Genomic DNA, 21,549 nt, shown 5'->3' with positions numbered 1-21,549 from the left:
CTTGCCGCTGTTCCTTTTGGCTGGTACATACATTTCTCAAGCAGATTGTGTGTCCATTAATAGTTGTAGCAGATGAGTGCTGCCGAATTTTGAGTATGAGAAGACAATTAAATCCTTTCATGTAATTGAGATTTTCCTTTTTGTGCTTGGTACCAAGAAAACATTTATGAGACAAACTGCATCTACAGATGTCTTCAAGCATGTCCTTTAGAAATGCTATCAATTCAAATTGTGTTGGTTTGTGTACAGTAACATATTATAAATGTAATAATGTTTAGATATTAAAAAAAAGGCCTTTTGTGGTGGGGGACATGTTCTTGGCTTTGGTAATGTAGTAGAGTTAATATGAAAAGATTATGAAAGGTCCAAATGGAACATTTGAACAGTGACAGTCCCTGTAGTAAGTAAACTCTGTTAGGTTAAGTAAATCACAAGTCGAACATGAATCAGGTGTAAAAAATAACACTCACAATCTTATGAACATAACATGTATGTCCTGGGTTGTAAAATAATGTGGGGTTTTGTTATTTGTTTTTCCAAAGTGATAGATAATGAGGTTGAGCAGCCAAATATCATGACAAAGGCATAGGGGGAAAAGTCAGATTTGTTGTTGAAATACTCTTGTCGGCCACAAGAGGCTGAAGTGTACGCCTAACCCAGGTTTTACATGGGACTTAACGCACTCGTGATTTCTTCCAGGGGAGTCTTTATTTATGTGAGCACTCCAAGCAAAAGGACCTTTATGTTGTTTGTAAGTAGGTTATGTAACATTGCTGTCATGTATTTCTTTTGGTTAGAAATGTATTTTAATCAGAGCTATTCTGCTGTTAGAACTCAATTACTCAAATGAAATGGCATTACAGTGTTTCCCACCTGCTCATAAACAAAGGAGAAATTACAATGTACACCAGACTCAGAAAATGGATTACAATCATTGTTTTCTCTCTTTCGCTTCAGGGCTCCCGTAAAATACATATTTTTCCTCAGAATCAATTACTACTGTAGCTTTAATTTGATTTGAGGTGCAATACAGTAGGCCTATAAAGACAACTGCCATTTCATCTTCAGATTAATTTTCCAGAAATATAAAATATATAGGCTATTTCTATTACTGAGACAAAATAATTGTAACCTATACTAAGAGTCTCTATGTGCCCTGAAAACTCTTTATTTAAAATGTATTATTTGTTACCTGTGGAGAGCAGCATCGGCTAAAATGAGTGTAGCCATTCTCAGATTTCCGTAGAGGAAGAAGCGGAGACGTCACATGGAGAGAATCAGTAGCTGCTCCACCACTAATCACATAACATTAACATAACTAGCTAGTGCAAGCTAACACAGCCTGCTACACAACTCGCCTTTGATCTACCACACATCCGGAATTGCAAATTTGCACGAACGAAACGGAAGATTCGTAGACGGTGTAAAACGAGAAACACCACTACGGTCACATACAGTTATCGTGGCCTCTTTTTTGCATCTTTGCAGGCTATTTGGTTAGCTAGCAAAGCCACCGATAGCAAACTCTGCCTTGGCTAGCGTCAGGCTAGCCAGCTAGCTAGCTAGCTACTAACATCGGTAACGGTAGTTAGCTAGCTAGCGAGCTGTAGTAACTTGCGTCATGGAGGAACTAGTCGTGGAAGTGAGGGGAACAAGTGGGGCCTTTTATAAGGTAAGTTTGTGACTTTTTGCTTTATCATGTCATTAACACACCATGCATAAACTTGACGCTCGCTAACATGCAGCAGTGTTGCCGGACTAACGTTAGCGGAGAGATACCTGCTTGTATCCCCGGGCCTCAGTGCTTCTGTCCGGCGGAGGCTGAAACCTGTAAACAAAGCTAATGTGAAGATGCTGCCAGAACATCAATGCTGCTAGTTGAATATGTGTGTTATTGCTGTTGATGATAATGTTGCTAAACCAGTGTAATTGATACAGTATTAGTAATGTTGACGCAATCTTGAGTTATATGTCAAGTGATGGGTAGTTGGTTGTTTGCAGAGGTACAGGTGCCAAAATTCGGTCTTGATTTGTGTTTTTAATACGAACAGCAAGCTCAATTAACTCAGGGTAACAGCAAACATGGGGGTTGTTTTGCCTTGCCCCTATGCTCCCTTTATGGGAAAGTAGTTTTTCTGTGTAATAATAATAATACATTACATTTATAAAGCGGCTGGTAAGAGTTGCGATGTTATTCTGAAGGCAAGAGTCAACAAGTAACGTCTGATCAAGTTGGTAATTGGCTACGTTATACCACAGACTATGGAAGAATCTGATCAGAGCTGGTATTTTTGCAAGGCTGTGCTGAGGGTTCCACTCATAGATCCCTGAGCAGATATACGGGGGATGATATGATGAACAGTATCGGATAAAAGTCAGATTTTCTATGAGATCAACATATTGTATTTTATTGGGGGGGATTGTCTGCTTTATGAATGGTTGAACTGGGGATGGAGGAGAAAATAGGACAGCAAAAAGACATAAGGAAGGAAACTAAAATATGATTGGAAAACCTGAAAATGTATTAAAAAAACAATAACCATAGCCATTGGAAAAAATGTAGCATTGGTAAATATAAATAAAATGGCACCAGCTCTTACCCGTTCCGTTTTAACAGCATTCCAACATATGAATAATAAAGGAAAACTGTAGCTCTACCTGTTTGGTTGCAGAGAATTGTGATTGGTCTCATGTATTGAGACAGTAGATGCTTTGTTGCTGCCAGCCTTATGTAATGAATATGACTAGAATGAACGTGCAATACAACAATCCAAAACGTTTTTTTAAGTGTAATGACTCAGTGTTGAGTCGGCCTGCGAACACGGTACTGTATCAATGTTCATTGTGGGTGCTGAATAGTTTGAAATGTGAAAGAAAATATGCACCTTAAACAAATACAGGGACATTATTACAAATAAAAAAAGTCCTTTCTCAAAGATATGTCTGCCGTTTTATTATTTGGCAGGTGCTCAAATGACAGCTCTAAAAGGCAATTAACCAAAGTTCTCATGATTAGTTTAACAGCAACCACAACATGTACTGTCTTCAATCCTCACTTCACATGAATGGCACTTTGCCAACTGCTCCACCTTTGCTGCTGTAGAGCTAGCCAGATAATCAGTCCGAACGGCTCTTTAGTTTGTACTTCATTCTACAGTGTTTGAGTTTCTGCAGAGAAACATTGCTGTGATGCAAAGGTGCATTCAATACTAGTCAGTCTCTGAGTCTTTTCATTGAAATAAGTGTAATACAGTTCATTGCATTATAGTTAGATAACAAGCTTGGACACCTGTTGGCTGTCCTCATCGTGTTAGGAAAAACTACACATTACAAATAGCAGAATTAAAATGCATCACCTTGGACTGCACCTTGGCCCATAACAAAAAGAATAATAAAATGAGAACGCCTTTCTTTCTCTTAATGTCTGTAAATCCAGCACTTGAAGTAGATGAGCATATCAAATTCATGTATTTGCATGATTCTGCAACTTCTGGGTTGTACCCAAATGATTGATTTCTGAGGTCAGGTCTTTGGTCAGAATGTAAGCCGACTTGCCGTAAAAAAAGACAAGTAGTTGTGGTAAGCAAATACTTACTATCCATATTGCAAAAAAGTGCTGGTTGGTCCGCATTATTTACAGTTGAAAAATTAGAATATATTGAACTTGAAGCATTTTGAGTGGCAGCGCAAAATCATCAAAGCGCTATGAAAATAGATGCCGGGTGCATATGCTCTCTTCTCATTAGAAACAATACTATGTATGCTCTCTGCCTCATATTTATCCTCAAGTTTTTTAATATTTTGTTTGGTGTTGAATGTAGATATTTCTGAAGCACAATATAAAAAAAACACTTCTGTGACGTAACGTCCTTTTCCTCATGGTCATTTAAGTATGTATGTATGAGAACTTTTTTTTTGTTTGAACAAGACGATTCAAGTAGTCATAATCATGGAGTAGTTGTATACAGGCCTGGCCACAGGTACAGGAAGTGCAACAGAAACGCTTTCTCTCAACCATTTCTGTTTTTGTGAAGCTCTCTTTTTGGAATGTTAAGCTTCATTTCATTTCTGACTGTGTGCCTGGCAGGCTAAGCAACCCGCAGACTAGGCTCTCCGTTCCTCTCTTTACCTTCTAGGCATTGCATGTCCTAATTGTAACACTTGACACACATGGAAACAGAATGAGTGTACAACCAGAGAGGGACAGAGCCAAACCTGAAACAAGCCAAAAGACAATCATTTGGGCTGTTCCTCGCTAAAAGCTTTGGGTTTGGGTCAGGCATTGGGCGCAGAAAAGTGTAATGCTTTTACATGCTTGATGCCAGGATAAAGCTGTAGTGTCTATTTATGCATACCCTGTGTATTCTAATTTGTGATCTCTAATCTTCTGTGATTCTTGCAGGCCTTTGTGAAGGATGTTCACGAAGGAGCGGTCACGGTGGCATTTGAAAACAAGTGAGTAATGCGCTTACACAACATCAAATAGTATTCTGTAAAAAGGGACATTTTTGCCAATGGATGCTGATTTGATGTCCATGTCTGTCCCAGTTGGCAGCCAGAGCGCCAGATCCCGTTCCAGGATGTTCGGTTCCCTCCTCCAACAGGGCTCTGCAAGGATATCAATGAGAGCGATGAGGTCGAGGTGAGACTGATTAAATACTCAGACCACTGTTTCAGAAATGAATATGGCATCATTTAGGGTTTTATTAAGAAAGCAGAGACAGTCTAGTTGGATTGCAAGGGAATATTTCTATTGGAATAAAATGTTGCTCTGTAGGCCAAACGGACTGCTAAGGCTCATGGGAAAGTACCTGGAGTTGGAAATGAGGAGTCGATGAACTCTGATCTTTTGGTTCACAAAAAGTAGTTTATATTTTTATAACCTGTCATCATGGGTTTCACTTCGGTTAAATGGATTCCTTGCGTCGTTTCCCTGCGTCTAGTCCCTCCCACCAGGGAAGCATGGAGTACGCAAGGAAACCACGAGAAGCAGGGAAATTAGTTTTAAGAGCAATGGGACGTCCTTTCCTCCGGAGCGTCACGTGAAGCGACGTCCATTTGTGATGACGCTGCACAGCTGATCGTCTGACAGCAGCCAGATCAGTGCATGCGCTGCATCGTCCAATCAGTGAGCGATACACAGTAAGGGGGCGGGGCAAGTGTATGAGGATTTCACCGGAGGATGGTCTGGTAGTTCCTCGATTATCGCTCCTCGATCCTTCGGCACAAATAAGGCCACTGGGACGCTACTCAAGATGGCGCCGACAAATCAACTTTGTTGTTGTGCTACTTTCTTGATTTTTATATTTAGTATGTTTTGCAAAGATTGAAAGAAACACAATTTATTGCTGTTTTTGTATTAATAATTTAAATATATATATAATCTCAGGGTTGAGTATTCAAATTGAAAACTGATATCAAAACCTGAATATAGTGAATGTTGCTCTTTCTCAAAAATCATAATTTGTTTACTTCATAATGCTCATACAAGTACATCGTTAATTATTTGACATTGAATATGTTCATACGGCCTCTCAAGTTGTTGGCTTTAAACGACCTTTTCAAAATGATGAATAAGGAATGAGCTAGCTTCATTTGATCTTTTGATTACATTTGTGTATTTGCTGCCATTGTGCCGGATGCCTTTCATTTTGATCGTCTGGTTGGCAAACAAGTGGGAAAGTGTGTGAAATGTACCGCGTGTGTTTCCAGGTGTATTCCAGGGCCAACGACAAAGAGCCATGTGGATGGTGGCTGGCCAAGGTTCGCATGGTCAAAGGAGAGGTAAGGCTCAGTCTTTCGAAGACGGTTGATTTTTTTTTCCCATTCTGCTTTTCAAAAAGTTCAAATAGAGATCTGACATAATCCTTGTCTCCATATATCTCTAGTTTTACGTAATAGAGTACGCTGCATGCGACGCGACACTAAATGAGATAGTGACGCTGGAGCGGTTACGGCCAGTCAACCCGAATAAACCAGCCACCAAATCCACCTTCATCAAGATCAGACTGGATGTTCCTGAGGATCTACGGCAGATGTGAGTTCATATAATAAATAGTAATAATTCTACATTTCATTTATATAGCACACTTTAAAAACAACGTCATCTCAAGGTGCTTCTAATGCTATAAGGAGAAAGTAACAATAACAAAATATATCTAAGGAGCGTATTGAATCAAATATGGTAATATAAAAAAGAACCTTGTGCTGTGGCTTAACATTCCCGTAGGTTTCTTGTGGAAAACCTGTAAACATAAGCATCAAACTCTTATATTGTAAGCCTGTGCATGATTTATTCCAATTCAATTTCAATCATATTCAATGTAAATACTGCTATATTTAGTTTTCTTCAAATAGTTTTCTATCTATATTTTAACTCCTCATAGGTGTTAATCTCCCTGGTAATAACCCTGTTTCTGATTGTGATTCGTAGTTAATATCTATGATTGATTGATTGATTGACATGAATCATTTGTTCTTCTGCGTGTTGACAGGTGCTCCAAGGAGTCGGCCCACAAAGACTTTATAAAGGCAGTCGGAGCGTTCGACGTCACCTACGACTCGGAGAAGAAGCAGCTGGTCATTTTGGTTCGTCAAACATTCTATTTATTGAAGAACACAACGTTGATACAGTCTGTCCCTCTCCGTGACTTCAACATGAACTCCTCTGGTTGTTCTTGCAGTCGGTGAATGAGGTCACGACAAGGCGGGCCAACATGATGAGTGACATGCACTTCAGGAGCCTCCGCACCAAGCTGTCACTCATGCAGAGGAACGAAGAGGCCAACCGACAGCTGGAGGTAGAGCTTCTCACACACACACACACACACACACACACACACACACACACACACACACACACACACACACACACACACACACACACACACGCACTCTTTTTAATTTGGTTAACACTCCTTTGAAGATGTTCTGAGAAAGTGATTGTACTTTGATTTGAACATCTTACATCCTTACAACCTTACTCAGTTCTTTTCCTTTTGTTCATGTCTTTGTTTGACCCTCCGGTTATGTATCCTTCAGAGTTCCAGACAGCTGGCGTCACGGTTCCACGAACAGTTTGTGGTTCGCGATGATCTCATGGGTCTGGCCATCGGGACTCACGGGGCCAACATTCAGCAGGCGCGCAAAGTCCCCGGGGTCACTAACATAGATCTGGACGAGGAGACGTGCACCTTCCACATATACGGAGAGGTAGGGTGCCTCCATGCAACATAAATACACTGACAAACTGAGGGAAATGGCCTTCTTAGTAAAGAGTGTAGGGACGCTAAGGGCGTGCCTGGGGCAGTTAGACGCCATTTGTTTCTTCTGGGGCAGTTAGACGTCACTCTAGACCAAATGGACCAATCCGCGGAGCTCCGCACGCACGCACAATGTCACGTGCGTGCGTGCGGAGCTCCGCGGATTGGTCCATTTGGTCTAGAGTGACGTCTAACTGCCCCAGAAGAAACAAATGGAAAAAGAGAAATGTCCAACGAGGCGTTCTGGGGCAGCCCAGACAGGTCTTTTCTGTGTTAGAGTTGTACTCGCTACACGGTGCACTTTGAGGGTTTGTGACTGCAGACCGCTCACATGCGGAACAAGCTACACAACACACGGGGACGGGTGATAACCAGAAAAGTCTATGATGGGACCTTTAAAGCTTTGACAATATCCATAATGACATCATGTAACATAAAACACAAGTTTAACACTGAAAGCCAGCTCAAATGGCCACCTGACCAAAACGTTAATATTTATGGATATTAGGATTTGTCCATTGTAAGCTTGTTATTTACTTTAGGACCAAGAGGCTGTCCGTCTGGCGAGGTGTTTCCTGGAGTTCTCTGAAGATGTCATCAAAGTTCCCCGGAACTTAGTAGGTGAGAAAAATCCCTGAACTGAGACAATGAGATCACTAATGTGGTAACTAGATTTAATTTAAGAAGCAGACAGTCTTTTGAACAGTCCTACCACTGTCCCTGATGATGATGATGATGATGATGATGATGATGATGGTGATGATGGTGATGATGATGATGATGATGATGATGATGATGTTGTTGTTGTTTTCTTTTACAGGGAAGGTGATTGGCAAAAACGGCAAGCTGATCCAGGAGGTGGTGGATAAGTCTGGGGTGGTTCGAGTTCGTATTGAGCCAGATAACGACAAGAAGCCCCTCGCAGCAGCGGCCGCAGCAGCAGCAGCGGCAGCTATAGACGAGGTCAGTGAGAACACACCAACACCTCGTCAATGCTAACAATCCTACCCACTGTGGTTGGGATTCATTTATCTTTACAGCTGATAGTATGCATCATTTGAGAATAGATCCAATTGAAAATAAAATGTTTCTTCCTGAACCCCTCTCTTTCAGGGAATGGTGCCATTTGTGTTTGTGGGGACCAAGGAGAGCATCTCCAACGCGACAGTTCTGCTGGACTATCACCTTAACTACCTTAAGGTCACTATTTGTGCTTTAACATAAGATATTATGTGACTGAGTTATTTGTATGTTTGAGCCGGTTCACAACCTGTAGCTACGGCTATAAATGAATTAGAATTATTTTTATTTCAAGGATGTTCAGTATACATAGTGAAATTAAATATAGGCATTGCAGCAATAGATATGAAATGATGATTATATATGTATTTTCACATTTAAATAACAATAGCCTTCTGATTTATTTCCCAAAAGCCACTTATCTGCTTATTAATATAGAAGTAAACTAGTGCCCCCGGTACGACTGCAGGCTATTAATCCGGTGCAATCATACTAAATAAATGTTTTGTAAACTATTGTCCACAGGAAGTGGATCAGCTTCGTCTGGAGCGTCTTCAGATCGACGAGCAGCTGAGACAGATCGGAGGTGGAGGGGGTGGAGGAGGGACGGGGCCCCGGAACCTCAAAGACAAAACCTACGTGTTCGATAACGGCATGGGGATGGGGAGAGGAGCAGCAGGAGCAGGAGGGAAGCCCTACGGAGGGGGAGGAAGAGGTGGCAGAGGGCGGAGAGGAGGAGGAGGAGGAGGAGCGGCCTTCGCCTCAGGTACTACATAGAGTGAATTGAATTATAATGGTCTGCATTGGAAAGTACATGAGATCACCCAGCTAAAGCTATAGGTACCACATGTCAGAGGTCTTCCCCAGGAGCTGACTGTCTTTTAAAACAAAACAATTATTCGGACGGTGATTTTCCACGGTAGTTTAAATTAGGTCTGACTGATGTACTCCGTCCCCTCAGGCACCAACTCAGAGGCATCCAACGCTTCTGAGACGGAGTCGGACCACAAAGACGAGCTCAGTGATTGGTCGCTGGCCCCCACCGAAGAGCTGATGACAGGAGGCGGGACCCTGCCCAGGCGGACAGATGGGAGGAGGAGACCAGGCGGAGGAGGGCTGCGGGGACGAGGGGGGAGAGGAAGAGCAGGGTATAAAGGTATGCACTCATTCATAAATGATATCCTTAAGAATGAAAATGAGTTGGATAACGAGAACCCTTTAGACTCCCTTTGCCAACATTTCCCCTGACACAAATCATCACGACACACATTCAGGCTGCACGCTGTTTACTGTCACCTCTGAGATGAGACTCAGGAGCTGTCTGCTCTGGTTTAGGTGACGACATGCAGTGGAGCGAGCCCAGGCCTCGTCACATCAGAGACCCCAAGACCAGAGCGCAGGAAGAGACTCTCCAGGTAGCACGCACGCACGCACACACACACGCACGCCAATCGGCCGGTCCATATTCGATAAAATGATGCGATTGCAAGTGTTAATGCTCTGAAGTCCCTGGCGCTGCTACATCGTGACCACAAATCCATCTTTGAATTAGCAGGAGGAGATCTAGTTACCGTTGGCACACAGGAAGCGGCATGCTTCTGGTAATTGCATTTACGTTTAAGAAAGTGTGTGTATCGGAAACATTTGTTTGCCATAGGCCAGATTTTCAAATCATAACAAATTGCCGGTATTTAGTTGAAGGATCCATTCCGGATCGATCTAGAACAATATAATCCCTGGAGCTTTCAATGGAAGCAGCTGTCAGAGAAGCGAACAGCCGTCATCATTTCTACTTTAGGGCTCTTAATAATAATAACTTTATTTATACAGCACTTCTCCAAACAACAGATCATGAGGTCAACAATCCCCAGCCCGTAAAATACACAACTTCTCGACATTAGCAACAACAATCAAAATAGAAAAAGTCAAGTCGTGGCATGATAGGTTAAAAGCTGTAATACAGAGATGAGTTTTAAGAAGTGATTTGAAAGATAAGAGCTTTAAAATGAATCAGTCAAATCAATTGTAAGACAGACAAGTAGCCATTGAAGAGAGATTAAAACAGGGGTGATGTGGTCGGACCGATGTCCCAGTTCATGAGTGATCATGCATTGGATCATATTTCTGCCCCTGTAGCTGTGAAGAGTAAGACTGTACTCACTTCCTTCCTCCTACAGATCCGCGTGGATGGTAACAACGAGCGCAGTGTGCAGCACTCCTCAGGGGCGCGAGGAGGAGGAGGGCCTTCCTCCTCCCTGGTTGGCAACATGGCCGGGGGCGAGGGCCCGCCTCGAAATCACCACCCGAGACCCATCAGAGACCGAGGGCTGAAGAAGGACAAACAGGACGCTCCGCCGCTGGTGAACGGAGTGTCGTAGATGCACCACTGGAGGACCTTAGCACTTAGACACACACACACACACACACACACACACACACACACACACACACACACACACACACACACACACACACACACACACACACACACACAGGCAACTCGTTACAAACCATTGTAGAATCTCTCGCTTGTTCTTTCTCTGTCTTTGTCATGAATACACGTATCTCATCAGCATGGAGTCGGAGTTTAGCGTAGTGCAGAGTATCTGCTGGTCCGCTCTGAGGTCTTTAAACGTTTTGCTCCGGTTTGTTCCCGACTGATCTTCTCTGGACTGACGAGTAAAAGAAACCGTACTTTTTGGACAAAAGGAAAAGAAGAGAAGCTCATCTCTCACGGAGGATTAACCCCAAACGTGCACCCTTTGCTTGTTTTGTTTTTTAAATCAACTGAATTTATTGGGTGATGAATGAATACTTTTTTACCCACTGCCCTGTTTGGACTTTCTCACACCTGAAAAAAATGAATTAAGGAAGCAATTGGTGAAACAAGACACAGAATTAGACAGCAGCAGAAATATGGGTTCCTACAATTTGAAAACTTATTTTGACTGCACACTTTTTATCGTCAGGGTGATCTGGCAGCACAGTTTTAAAGGGGTGGCGTGACCTCTTTCCCACAGGTTGAGAAATCGTGTTTTTGTTTCTCTAAATTGCAAAAAATATACTTTCGAATTCAACAGATACATTTCAAAATTCAAAATATTTTTCACTTCTATATTTGGGAAACTGAGCTTTCAGACGGGGAGATGTTTGTAGATAGATGTTTTTTCTGGATAGCCATTTGAACCCTGCACTTGAGCAGGTTACATCTGTCTGGGATCAGCAGTAGAAAGGAGTTCAAGTGTCCATATGTAAGGATGACATGTGAGCAGGTATGCATGGGTAACACATGCTTATCTCATTGTCTGAGTCATCTGTTTTGTTTCCTGTTGCCAAGATGATGTAAAATCCCTTCAGTTTCTTGGACCAAGCATGAATAGTAAGCAAACCAATGGGGAAACGTAAATCTGAGGCACTTTGATGCAACTTCACTGTAAAAAAAAAAGCTTTCGCAGACGCGAACATACTAACTCCTTAGAGTCTTAAACAGGGTACACAATGTCATGCACTGCTGTTATATTTCAAAAATAATATGGGACAAGGAAATGTGACCAACGGTGACTGGGAATCCGCAAAAAAGACATAAGCAATTGTCAGAAGTGTACTATACCAAATAACATTTTGAATGAACCAACACATGTGTTTATTTCCCAAAACAAGCTCTGTAAGCGACACCAGAAAGCTCACAGTGAAACTAGGAACCTTGATCAACCATCCAACTATGTCATATTAATCATTTCTGAAAATATAAACGGGAATATCTTTGAGATTCAATGAGCTGTTGAGATGATGCTGCTCGAAAGGCGCCAGAGAAACACAAAAATAGACCACGGAGTCCCGGACTGATGGATGTTCGATGTGATTGGAATTGGCTTTAAAGAATCAAACGAATAACTACACAGAGTAGCTTCTGCAAATCTCAACACTGATGAAAGGATTCTAAATGTAGCGTACATAAACAGGTCAAACCTGTACAATCGTTGAGGAACAGTGCCTCATGACTAATGCCTTGACAATGGTCACGAATAACGCTTTGTGGTACAACGAATCCAGCAGTCCTGATGCATTCATGTCTCGGCTGTTCCCAGTTGTTCCCAGCAGCTCTTGACTCCAGCTTTTTGAATGCTTCTCATTTGGAGCGAGGCCGTTGCGTCGCCTCCGGTATTGCGTCTTTCTCGAGAACAGTTCATCCAAACAACTTCTCAACACTTAGCTTTCAGTTATTCTGACGCCACATAAAAAGGCCAAGATACACACTTTCTCGCCATGTTTACAAAAGTGGAACATGTTAATATCCGCTTCCTTGATTTGGATCCACTCTTAATCTCACGGGTTACTTCTTGACACATTTACATCTCTTCCAACCCTTAAATGTCATGGAAGTCTGGCCTGTAGTTTTTTTGTAACCCTGCTGACAAACAAACTGAGACGGCGTCTCAATAAACTCACACTTCACACGGCACATCCTTGGCTAGTCAGAAATACGCTGGCCAAGTGGGAAGCCAATCAGATTAAAGGTTTTGGAGAAAAATTGAAGGACTAAAAAAAGAGTCCTTCAATGTTGGTTAAATACTCATAATCTCATACAAGACTGATGAGTGAGACACTTCGCAGGGAGGGCTGATGCTAAACTTGATGTCGTTCCTCAAACTTACTTTTAAATTTCAGACAAACCTGATCAGGTTGCAGGACTGACCTGTCGAGCTCCTGTCACCTGATCACACAAGCTTTTCTTTAATTTATGAAACCTTTGTATCTAACCTTCTTGTTTTGCAGTTAGAAAAAACCTGTTTGAAGTATTACTGTAGAAGAAACAACGGTTCATTGAGTTATTCCTTGACAAAATAAAAATTTGGTGTAAGTTTTATTCTTTCTGGCCCACCCCTTACTCTTTGTATTAATCCTTTTACATTTTGTAATTTTCTCTTGGCACCTTTATGTAAATAGTAGGGCAGAGAAGAGAGTCTTGATTGAAACCTTAAAACAACATGCACAACACATTTTGAATTAGGGTGGATGCATTTTCTTATACATGATTTGCGTTTACTTACTTAAGAAAGTAAAGGCTAATGAAGCCAGGAGTAGTGAAGCAAGATTTTTCAAGTTTACATACCTGGATTTAGAGCAACGTTTTCCCCACGGTCCTGAAGCTGCCGTCCGTCAGTGTTCTGCCCCTCCTCTAGGTTCCTTCTTAATCTTAGTGCCTTGGATTTATACTCCTCTATTTATGTACATTTGACCCTTTCTAAAAATCACCTGACTTTTCTGAATAGATCAAAGATCTTCTACTGTCTGTTTTAACTCGGTGTACCACGCCTTCTGTTTGTTTTTTAGGACAAACAATAGCTGAAAGTGTATTTGTTTGAACGGTGCAGGTGTTCAGACATCAAAGAAACATAACACAAAACGGTGTGTTGACTAGTGTCCGCACCTGCTGTTCGGTTTACACCTCAGAGTTCAGACTTCAGAAGTCTTCTGCACGGAAACACATCATCTCCATCGGAATAAATAGAAAACAATGTAGGTGGCGTGAAGGCCAAAACTGTATCCTACATTTAAAATGACTGCAATAACTTAGATGGGCGAGTGTTTGTGGGTGGGAAATTGATAGTAGCATTAGCTTGAATTTTAAATTCAAACTGTTAAAATGTGAGAAAGTCACTGATAAACGAAAAAGCAAAGCAAAAAAAATTATCTAAATGTCTTGTGTATTTGTAGGCATCATTATTTCATGAAACATACTGTTATGCATCTCCTCACTATAGCCAGCACTATATTACAAGTACATCAACTGTGATATTTAGCTTTGGTGTTGAGGATGTTTGAATTTAGCTTTACTTTTTGTGGTGCACTTATATATTTAATTTACATTTTGAAAATGAGCTAATTTCCTTTTTTTCTCAAATTTAGAAAGCGATTGGCTTAGCTCAGCTAAAGACTGGAAACAGGGAAATGGCTAGCCTGATGGTCCAAAATACAGCTCCCTGCATTTGTAAATCACAGTTAAAGGTCCCATGTCATGCTTTTCTGGTTATTACCCGTCCCCTTGTGTGTTATATAGCTTTGTATGCATGTACACGGTCTGCAGAGTCACAAACCCTCAAAGTACACCCTGCAGTGAGTAAAACTCAGAAAAGATCTGTCTATGCTGCCCCAGAACGGCTCGTTGGAGATTTTTCTTTTTCCATTATTTACTTCTTGGGTATAGTGACGTAAGGGGCTAAGTGACGTAACGGCTACGGGGATTGGTCCAATCCGCGGACTTCCTCAGCCTTGTCTTTTCTCTGCCGCAGCTCGGCGGATTTCTCAGCCTGAGCACACACACACACACAAACTCACAGCCAGGCTACGAGTGTGTGTGTGGGTGTGCTCAGGCTGAGTTTCGGGGGGGCAGGAGCTCGAACATGCTGTTTAGGACAGAGAGTGAATACACATACTATGCAGAGATGCTGTATGAGAAACCAATGTGATTTTGGAACAATGTAAATCTATTCTAGTAGACCTCAACAATGGAATTATGATCAGTAGAAATGGCCATGACCATGGGACCTTTAATACCATGTCATACTTTTAACCTGTAAATTCAAAGGTAATTTGTGTTTTTATAGCATCCAGGCAAAGTGACTTTTCAGCTATCTGTTTTCCTCATATTACAACATGTATGCTAGGTGTATGCCAGCTAACTGGCTAATACTTCCAGCATAATTATTTACAGATGGACAAGAGAGTGGTATCAATCTTTTTCATTAAACTTTTGGCAAAACATGAATTAAATGTAATTCCCAAAATGTTAAATAATTTCTCTAAACAATAGCGATTAGGAGCGTCTTCAATAACTAACTAACAATAGCTTAGATCAACTTCCAACAAGGCAAACGTAAAAGAGCCATTGTGCCCCGCATCTTCAACAGATGTATTGAATTATCATGTGGGGAACGGTTGACTCTCCGAGCTAGAAAGCTGCAATTGCTCAGAGAAACCTCACCATATTTAGTGTGACATGTGCCTTTAATTGTGGATAGTATATGTAAATCAGGGATGATGGGACGTTGATAACCAGATGGAAAGATGGCTACTTCCTGCCATGACATTACTTCACCCTTCAGTCGTCTCTGAGTATTTCTGGGCTTCCTCTAAAGTATGGTTCCTGGAAAACGGCTTGCTTTTACCACCCAATCATTTTTAAACACTGAAGATGTTGTATCTTTGTACAGACAACGAACATGAGCCTGTAGTTTATGACCTGGTTCAACTGATCAGTGAAATGGATGCCGTTACTTTTGTAGAGCTGTGCAGTCATAACCTTGAGTTGCTACTTTGCATTCTTTAGTTCTGTTCCAAAGTCTAAGACGGTTATTTCTTGGATTCAAAGTGGTGTAACCCCGTTATAACTTTATTCCCTATCTCTTTAAGTAACTGAAGAAATGAAAGGAACTAAGAAGATTTCAGAGTTTGAGTCCGGTCTCATTTTTTACCAGAGATCAGTGTACCTATCTAGTCTTGCAATGCATGTACAACTTAATTATTTTTTGTATACTTGTATTAGGTTCGGACATGTGTAAAAAGAAAGTAGAGTTTTCGTCTCAGTTCTCCTTGACCTGAGTTCAACTGAAGTAGCTGGTGATGAGTTATTACAACCATCCCCAAGTTAACGACAAATTAGGAACTTTAACCTTTTGGATAATATCAAAGGAAACGGTAATAACATGGGTAATCAAACTGGCTTTTCTTTATAGAACTTAATCTTTCTTTAAATGTATTATCGGTGTCAATCTCTCTCTCTCTCTCTCTCTCTCTCTCTCTCTCTCTCTCTCTCTCTCTCTCTCTCAATAATCTGTTTGCTTTCACTTGCTGTTCACACTGCAGCCATGTTGCATTTTGATCCAGTGAACTGGAGTGCGTTGACACATGGCTCACGTGAAATTAATCTCTGTATTGTCAATAGAGCATCAACTGTAAGGAGTTGCTTTGTATTGTAAAAAAAATAAGGTGACATACTATATATAATGATGTCATTATTTGTCTGAGAAAAGATTTGTACTTTTGTTTCAAATGTGCACTTCTTCTTTTTTTCTGTTTAATATCAGTCAAATGCTAGAGCTCTTGATAATAAACGTAATGATGTGTGAAGAAATAGCAGGGTTGAGTCACACCAAGCTGTCATTAATAATTTGATTGATTGGAGGAAGACTGAAATGGACAATTACCGTATAGCAAAACATAAAAATGGATCCATTATTTGCATTAAAGCTTTAAGTGATACTCGCAGGTTAGATTTAGGTTTGAGCTCAACCTACACTTAAGAAGATATGATCATTTTAAACTTACCGCAGAACATTTCAATCGACGTTAAGATACTTATTTTCCTTACTGATTGATGTAAATGACTGAAAATAGCATCTTTAATAGACCAATTTGTTAGATTTTCTTATGTTAAAAATAGTTTAGCTGGACGAGTGTGAACGTACAGTGATTTTGACCCTAGACCCCCGAAAAACTAAACTCGCAGTGGGTTGCTTCCAGATGGTAACCTATCATTTTGGGACTTTAAAACTCTTGCGAGGCCCGCTCTGCGCCAACCTGCCCTAAAATGTACCACTCAATGCCTCACTCAAGAGTTACCATCTAGATCTGACGAGTCCAATAATGATAGTTATGGTTTAAAGGAATAGCTCGCCTGGCTCTCCACATTTCTGAAATACTCCTACAATTACTGAAGTACACGTCATGTATCATTTGTTTATTTCGAACACAAACTGAAATGTAAAATGTGCGGTAGTTTCAGCACGCAAAAAACGTGTTGATTGCGTACATATTTCACAAATGAGAAAGTTGTATACATTTTGTCATCTTACTCTGTACTTTCCAAAATGTAACCATTTTTTGTAAAGAAATCACATCTGCTCTACCTAATGGCAAGTTTCACACATCAGTTTCGTGAAAAGATTGCCTTCTACAGTAACTCAAGTATTCTAGGTTAATAATGTTTGATTTATTTTTGATGGGATAGAAGAGTCTTGTATTTTAGTCATTCCCTGCTCTTGTCATCTCCGATGTAAAAAGACCCAGCTTATTTTTCATTTTGAATTAATTTCTTTGCTTATGTTGCTGAGCTTCATCCTGCTCGTTGGTGTATTGTATTGTTCCTCAATACACTAGGTACAATTACACTTTTTAACTATCAGAATTAAACTAACAAAAGCAGTTTAATGGCTTTTCTTCAGTGCTTTGGATTGATCTTAGGTGGGTTACTAACAAGGTGTAATGGGGCTTGTAGTGGACAATGTAGATTTAATAAGGCAGGTCTGCATGCTGACCAGTAAGAGTCATGACGGTATGGTGCTAGTTAAGGATTTATACAATAGGGATTTTATTTACAGTAACTTTGAATCCTGCTGTTTTCCAGTCACCTAACATGGAAACAACTAACTTTAGAGAACAGTGGAGATAATGTAAATATGGAAAGATGTAGGGGAACAGGAAAAATGTGGGACCCCAAACCAGTGTTTAAGACAAGGAAAAGCATGAATTGAATTCCCAGGTCGAGGCTGTGCGTCAGTTTGGGATACTTATGAAATAATCTGCTGAGGACATTTTGAGTTTTTATCTAGATGCTGTTTTTTGTTTTGGCAAGACACTGTCCTAAATGCAATACGTTGTCTCTGTTCGTTAGAATAGTACCACAACCTGTGTAAAAGGGCACTTACAACACTCATTCTTAAAGATGCATTTAAAAAAAGACAAAAGCTTGTTGATAATAGCAAATCACTGTTGATTCCATTTTAACTTTTCAAACTAGAATTGTTAAAATTGTCTTGGAGAAAATATATAATTCTGCTTGGATACTTTCACTCCTTTACCAAGCCTTTAGTCCAGTTTGGGTTGCAGCATGGTTTATGTGGAAATACACGTGCAAATAATGTTCCTTGTTGCTGCTTGCCAGTCCACAGCAGATGTTATGTAATGTAAGTATTAGCAGAATGTATATACTATCTGCAAATGTAAACTATACACATTGTGGGCTGTTCAACAGTATAGTGCCAGAGAGTGCAGACACGTAAAGAATCTGTAGATATCTAAACCAGGGTAAGTCAACAAAGCTGTAAACATTGTGTGCACTTTTCAGCCAGTTTTGTTTCCCTTTGCACATACTGCCAGTGTTTAAAATGTTTGAGTTGACATGTATGGTTGTAGTGCCATATATTTTGTATGCAAGCAGTTTCAATAAATAAAGGTGGATCTTTCTCTGTTAGCTCTGGCTGATCTCTGCATTTTATGACTTCCAGGATTTGAGTTGTGGTGAGCACTGCTATGGAGGCCCAGTACTCGAGGGTTTGAGTTGTTCGTTAAAATGTCGAAATGATAATCTAATTTCGATGTATCTGGCTTCTAAGGTGTTATCTAGCTAGTCAAGTCATGCTGGGTACCAAATGCAAATGAGAATATTAAATTAAATCATAGTTATAAAGTCTAATAAAATAGATAAATACAAGTAATATGCCTGGTTTCAGCTGCAGAGAGCTTTCTCTTTCTTGTTCTAAAGGAACATTAATTGCAAATTGTTTAAAGATGCTGTCAAGACAAAGTTACATTTAAAAAGCCAATTGCTATAATATATAAATAAACATCAATTATAGTTGTATCATGTGACCACAGTATGACCTTGAGTGGCATAATCTACTCTCTGACCTTAAGAGTCTCCAGCAGGGGGGTCCAAACATTTTTTACCGAGGGCCACAAAGAGAAAAATATACGAAGGGCTGGGCGTATATTGCCTTATAAGTTAGGTTATAAGTTAGAAAAATCAATCAAATGTAGGTAAATTATGCTTGATCCTTGAATGCTTTAAGAAGAAAAAAAATCACAGCTTTCCATAGGGTTTCATTTGTTGTGTTACAAAAGTGTTGTAACTCATCCTTTAAAACAGTAGCCTCAGAGTGCAGACATATTAAGGGTATATTTGAAGCTTGTTATGCAAATAACATATTGTTTTTTTTATCAACTAAGATTTGTTAGAAATTGTTTTAGCTTTAATTGACTGAATTTACTTGAAAAGTGGGCTTATTAACACATGATCCTACCATGTAATCTACATTCACATATATAATTAAGAAGTAGAATATTATACAATCACAAGTTTCGGGTGTGGACCATAATCCATTATGCTTTTTTAATTTGATGAGAGCCAATTCAAAATGGACAATGGGCCGCAGTTGCCCCCCGGTGGTAGTTTGGACACCCCTGGTATGATATTGGGAAGTGTTTTGAGATAAATGCTATGCACTGAAGATGCTAATATTTGGCAGGTCGATTGTTTACAATGTTATCCTATCAGATATGTTATCTGTTATCTTACATATGTTAGCTTGCTAATGTGCTTATTAGCACAAAGCACAATTAAAAACGTTGATCTGCACTATATTAACATTAGAAAGTAAATGTAACCATTAACATCCTGATTAGTACAGCGCTAATGTTCTTTCACCTGAATCTTCCATTCAGTGACTTTAGTGGTGACACGGCCATCTTAGCCAAAGAAACTGTAACCTCAGATGTTGTTGTGTCAGTCAATTGGACCTGTGGTGTCCTAAGCTTCGATGGTTAGTCAAGGACACACCTTTGTTCCGTCCATTACAACAGAAAAGCACTGTGGCCTTGAATAGGATCAGCATGTTTGGTCCATTAGTGAAATGCTCAGGATAAAAGAACATTACAATACAGGGCTCCCTCGTGTGGCTCTTGAGCGCAGCGACAATCAAAAGCCAGGGCCAGACTCTTCCGCTCCAGCAATGCTTACGGAAGGAAAACCCTCAAAATCATTTAAAGACTATATGAGTGGAGAGCATAATAAGTGTTCAGAATGCAAATGTAATCAATCTAAAAGCTTTATGACTTTTTTGAACAAAGCAGTTTTTGCCTTGAACAAATAAAGCTTTGAGTAAAATCCAAATGATCACTCTGGACTTTCTGCCGTATGTGCAGTTGTTCCCCTTCTTTATCCAGTCCTAGTCGCTAACAGGTCATTAGCATGGGGAAGGTTTGAATCGAGACATCGGTGATAATTCACTTCTGAACCAGGTTTATACTCATCAGAGTTGGAGGTAGTTCAAGTCTTGTTGGCTATAGCTAGTTAGACATAATTACGTATATTGTCATTTCTTTAAATTAACTCTGGCAAGGTTGTTGTTGCTTTTCATTTCTTTGAAGCTTTTTAGTGATTTGTTGGTGTTTTGAGTCTCTTTTGAGTTATACTGTCTTTTTACAGTTGTTTTGCATGTCTTTGAATTTCTTTTGTGATCCGTTGTTGTTGTTGTTGTTGTTGTTGTTGTTGTTTTGTGACTAGTTGTGCCTGTGACATTTTTGTATGACTCTTTGGAATTGTTTTGTGTCTGTTTTTAGATATTTTGTGTCTTTTATTGTTGTTGTGTTTTTGTGTGTGTGTCTCTTTGCATCTCTGTGGTCATTTCAAGTGTCTTGGATGTGCATCTCTTTGAGTGACATATGATATGTGAAGGTCAAAGGGCCCCCTGAAACATTGGGCCCCTGGACCTGTACCCTGTAGGCCACGTTCATTAAACTGATATGTTTTGCAAGATAGACAATTTGAAACGTTTACTTTTTTTGTAATAAACCATATTTTACTGGTTTAAAATGATCTCAAAAAGAAATGGACAAAAGACAGATTTGAAGCAAAAGGAGGTAGATTAGGTGTCCGTATTTTCTGTAAAGGTTAAATGAGGTCATTTAAAAAATGTGTGACAAAGAATACCATCCCCAAATGTTGTCCATAGTGCAATTCTATTTCTAACAACATGGGGGAGCTGTGGTACCGTGTTGTTCCACTTCCTCTTCAATTACAGAGAGAAAGAAGCATGAGAAGAGAAGAGCCCGGGCACATATTGAACATTCATGACATGCACTTCTCAACTTCTGCAAGATACACAGCCAGTATAATGAGCTCAAAGCTGAGAACTTGGTCCTTCCTGACTATCAGTTTGTATTTCTGTTGGGCTCTGTGTCTGTGTGTGAGTCGAACTCTCTGTGTCATCATTTACATTTAAATGACCGGCACAGCTCTGGCTTTAACAAAAGCACTGCGAAAGGCTCCAATAAGGAATAAGAGAGGAACATCTCTAACCAAACAGTAACTCTGTCGTTATAAAAACTGTGTAATGAGTTGGAATTGAATGTATAGGTGTGACTCTATTTTGCCCTTATCCTAATATCTCTATGTAATTATTCTTAAACTCATCCTACAGTTGCTTTT

At 40.2% G+C, this 21,549-nt stretch overlaps 1 protein-coding gene across 1 annotated transcript; it reads left to right on the top strand.

Annotated features, from left to right (window-relative positions):
- Nucleotides 1–1,241: 1,241 nt before the first annotated feature.
- fmr1 (fragile X messenger ribonucleoprotein 1) lies at nt 1,242–13,149 on the top strand. The gene is made up of 15 exons (XM_034092446.2): nt 1,242–1,672; nt 4,403–4,455; nt 4,549–4,642; nt 5,713–5,784; nt 5,889–6,037; nt 6,495–6,588; nt 6,684–6,800; nt 7,042–7,212; nt 7,805–7,883; nt 8,083–8,225; nt 8,376–8,462; nt 8,808–9,048; nt 9,244–9,438; nt 9,618–9,697; nt 10,460–13,149. The coding sequence occupies exons 1-15, from the start codon at nt 1,622–1,624 to the stop codon at nt 10,658–10,660; spliced, it is 1,827 nt and encodes a 608-aa protein (XP_033948337.1). The 5' UTR covers nt 1,242–1,621; the 3' UTR covers nt 10,661–13,149.
- The last annotated feature ends 8,400 nt before the right edge of the window (nt 13,150–21,549 follow it).

Source organism: Pseudochaenichthys georgianus, chromosome 10, assembly GCF_902827115.2.
Source record: "Pseudochaenichthys georgianus chromosome 10, fPseGeo1.2, whole genome shotgun sequence".
Lineage (NCBI taxonomy): Eukaryota > Metazoa > Chordata > Actinopteri > Perciformes > Channichthyidae > Pseudochaenichthys > Pseudochaenichthys georgianus.
The sequence above is the reverse complement of the archived record's forward strand: the minus strand, read 5'-3'. Positions and strand labels throughout refer to the sequence as shown.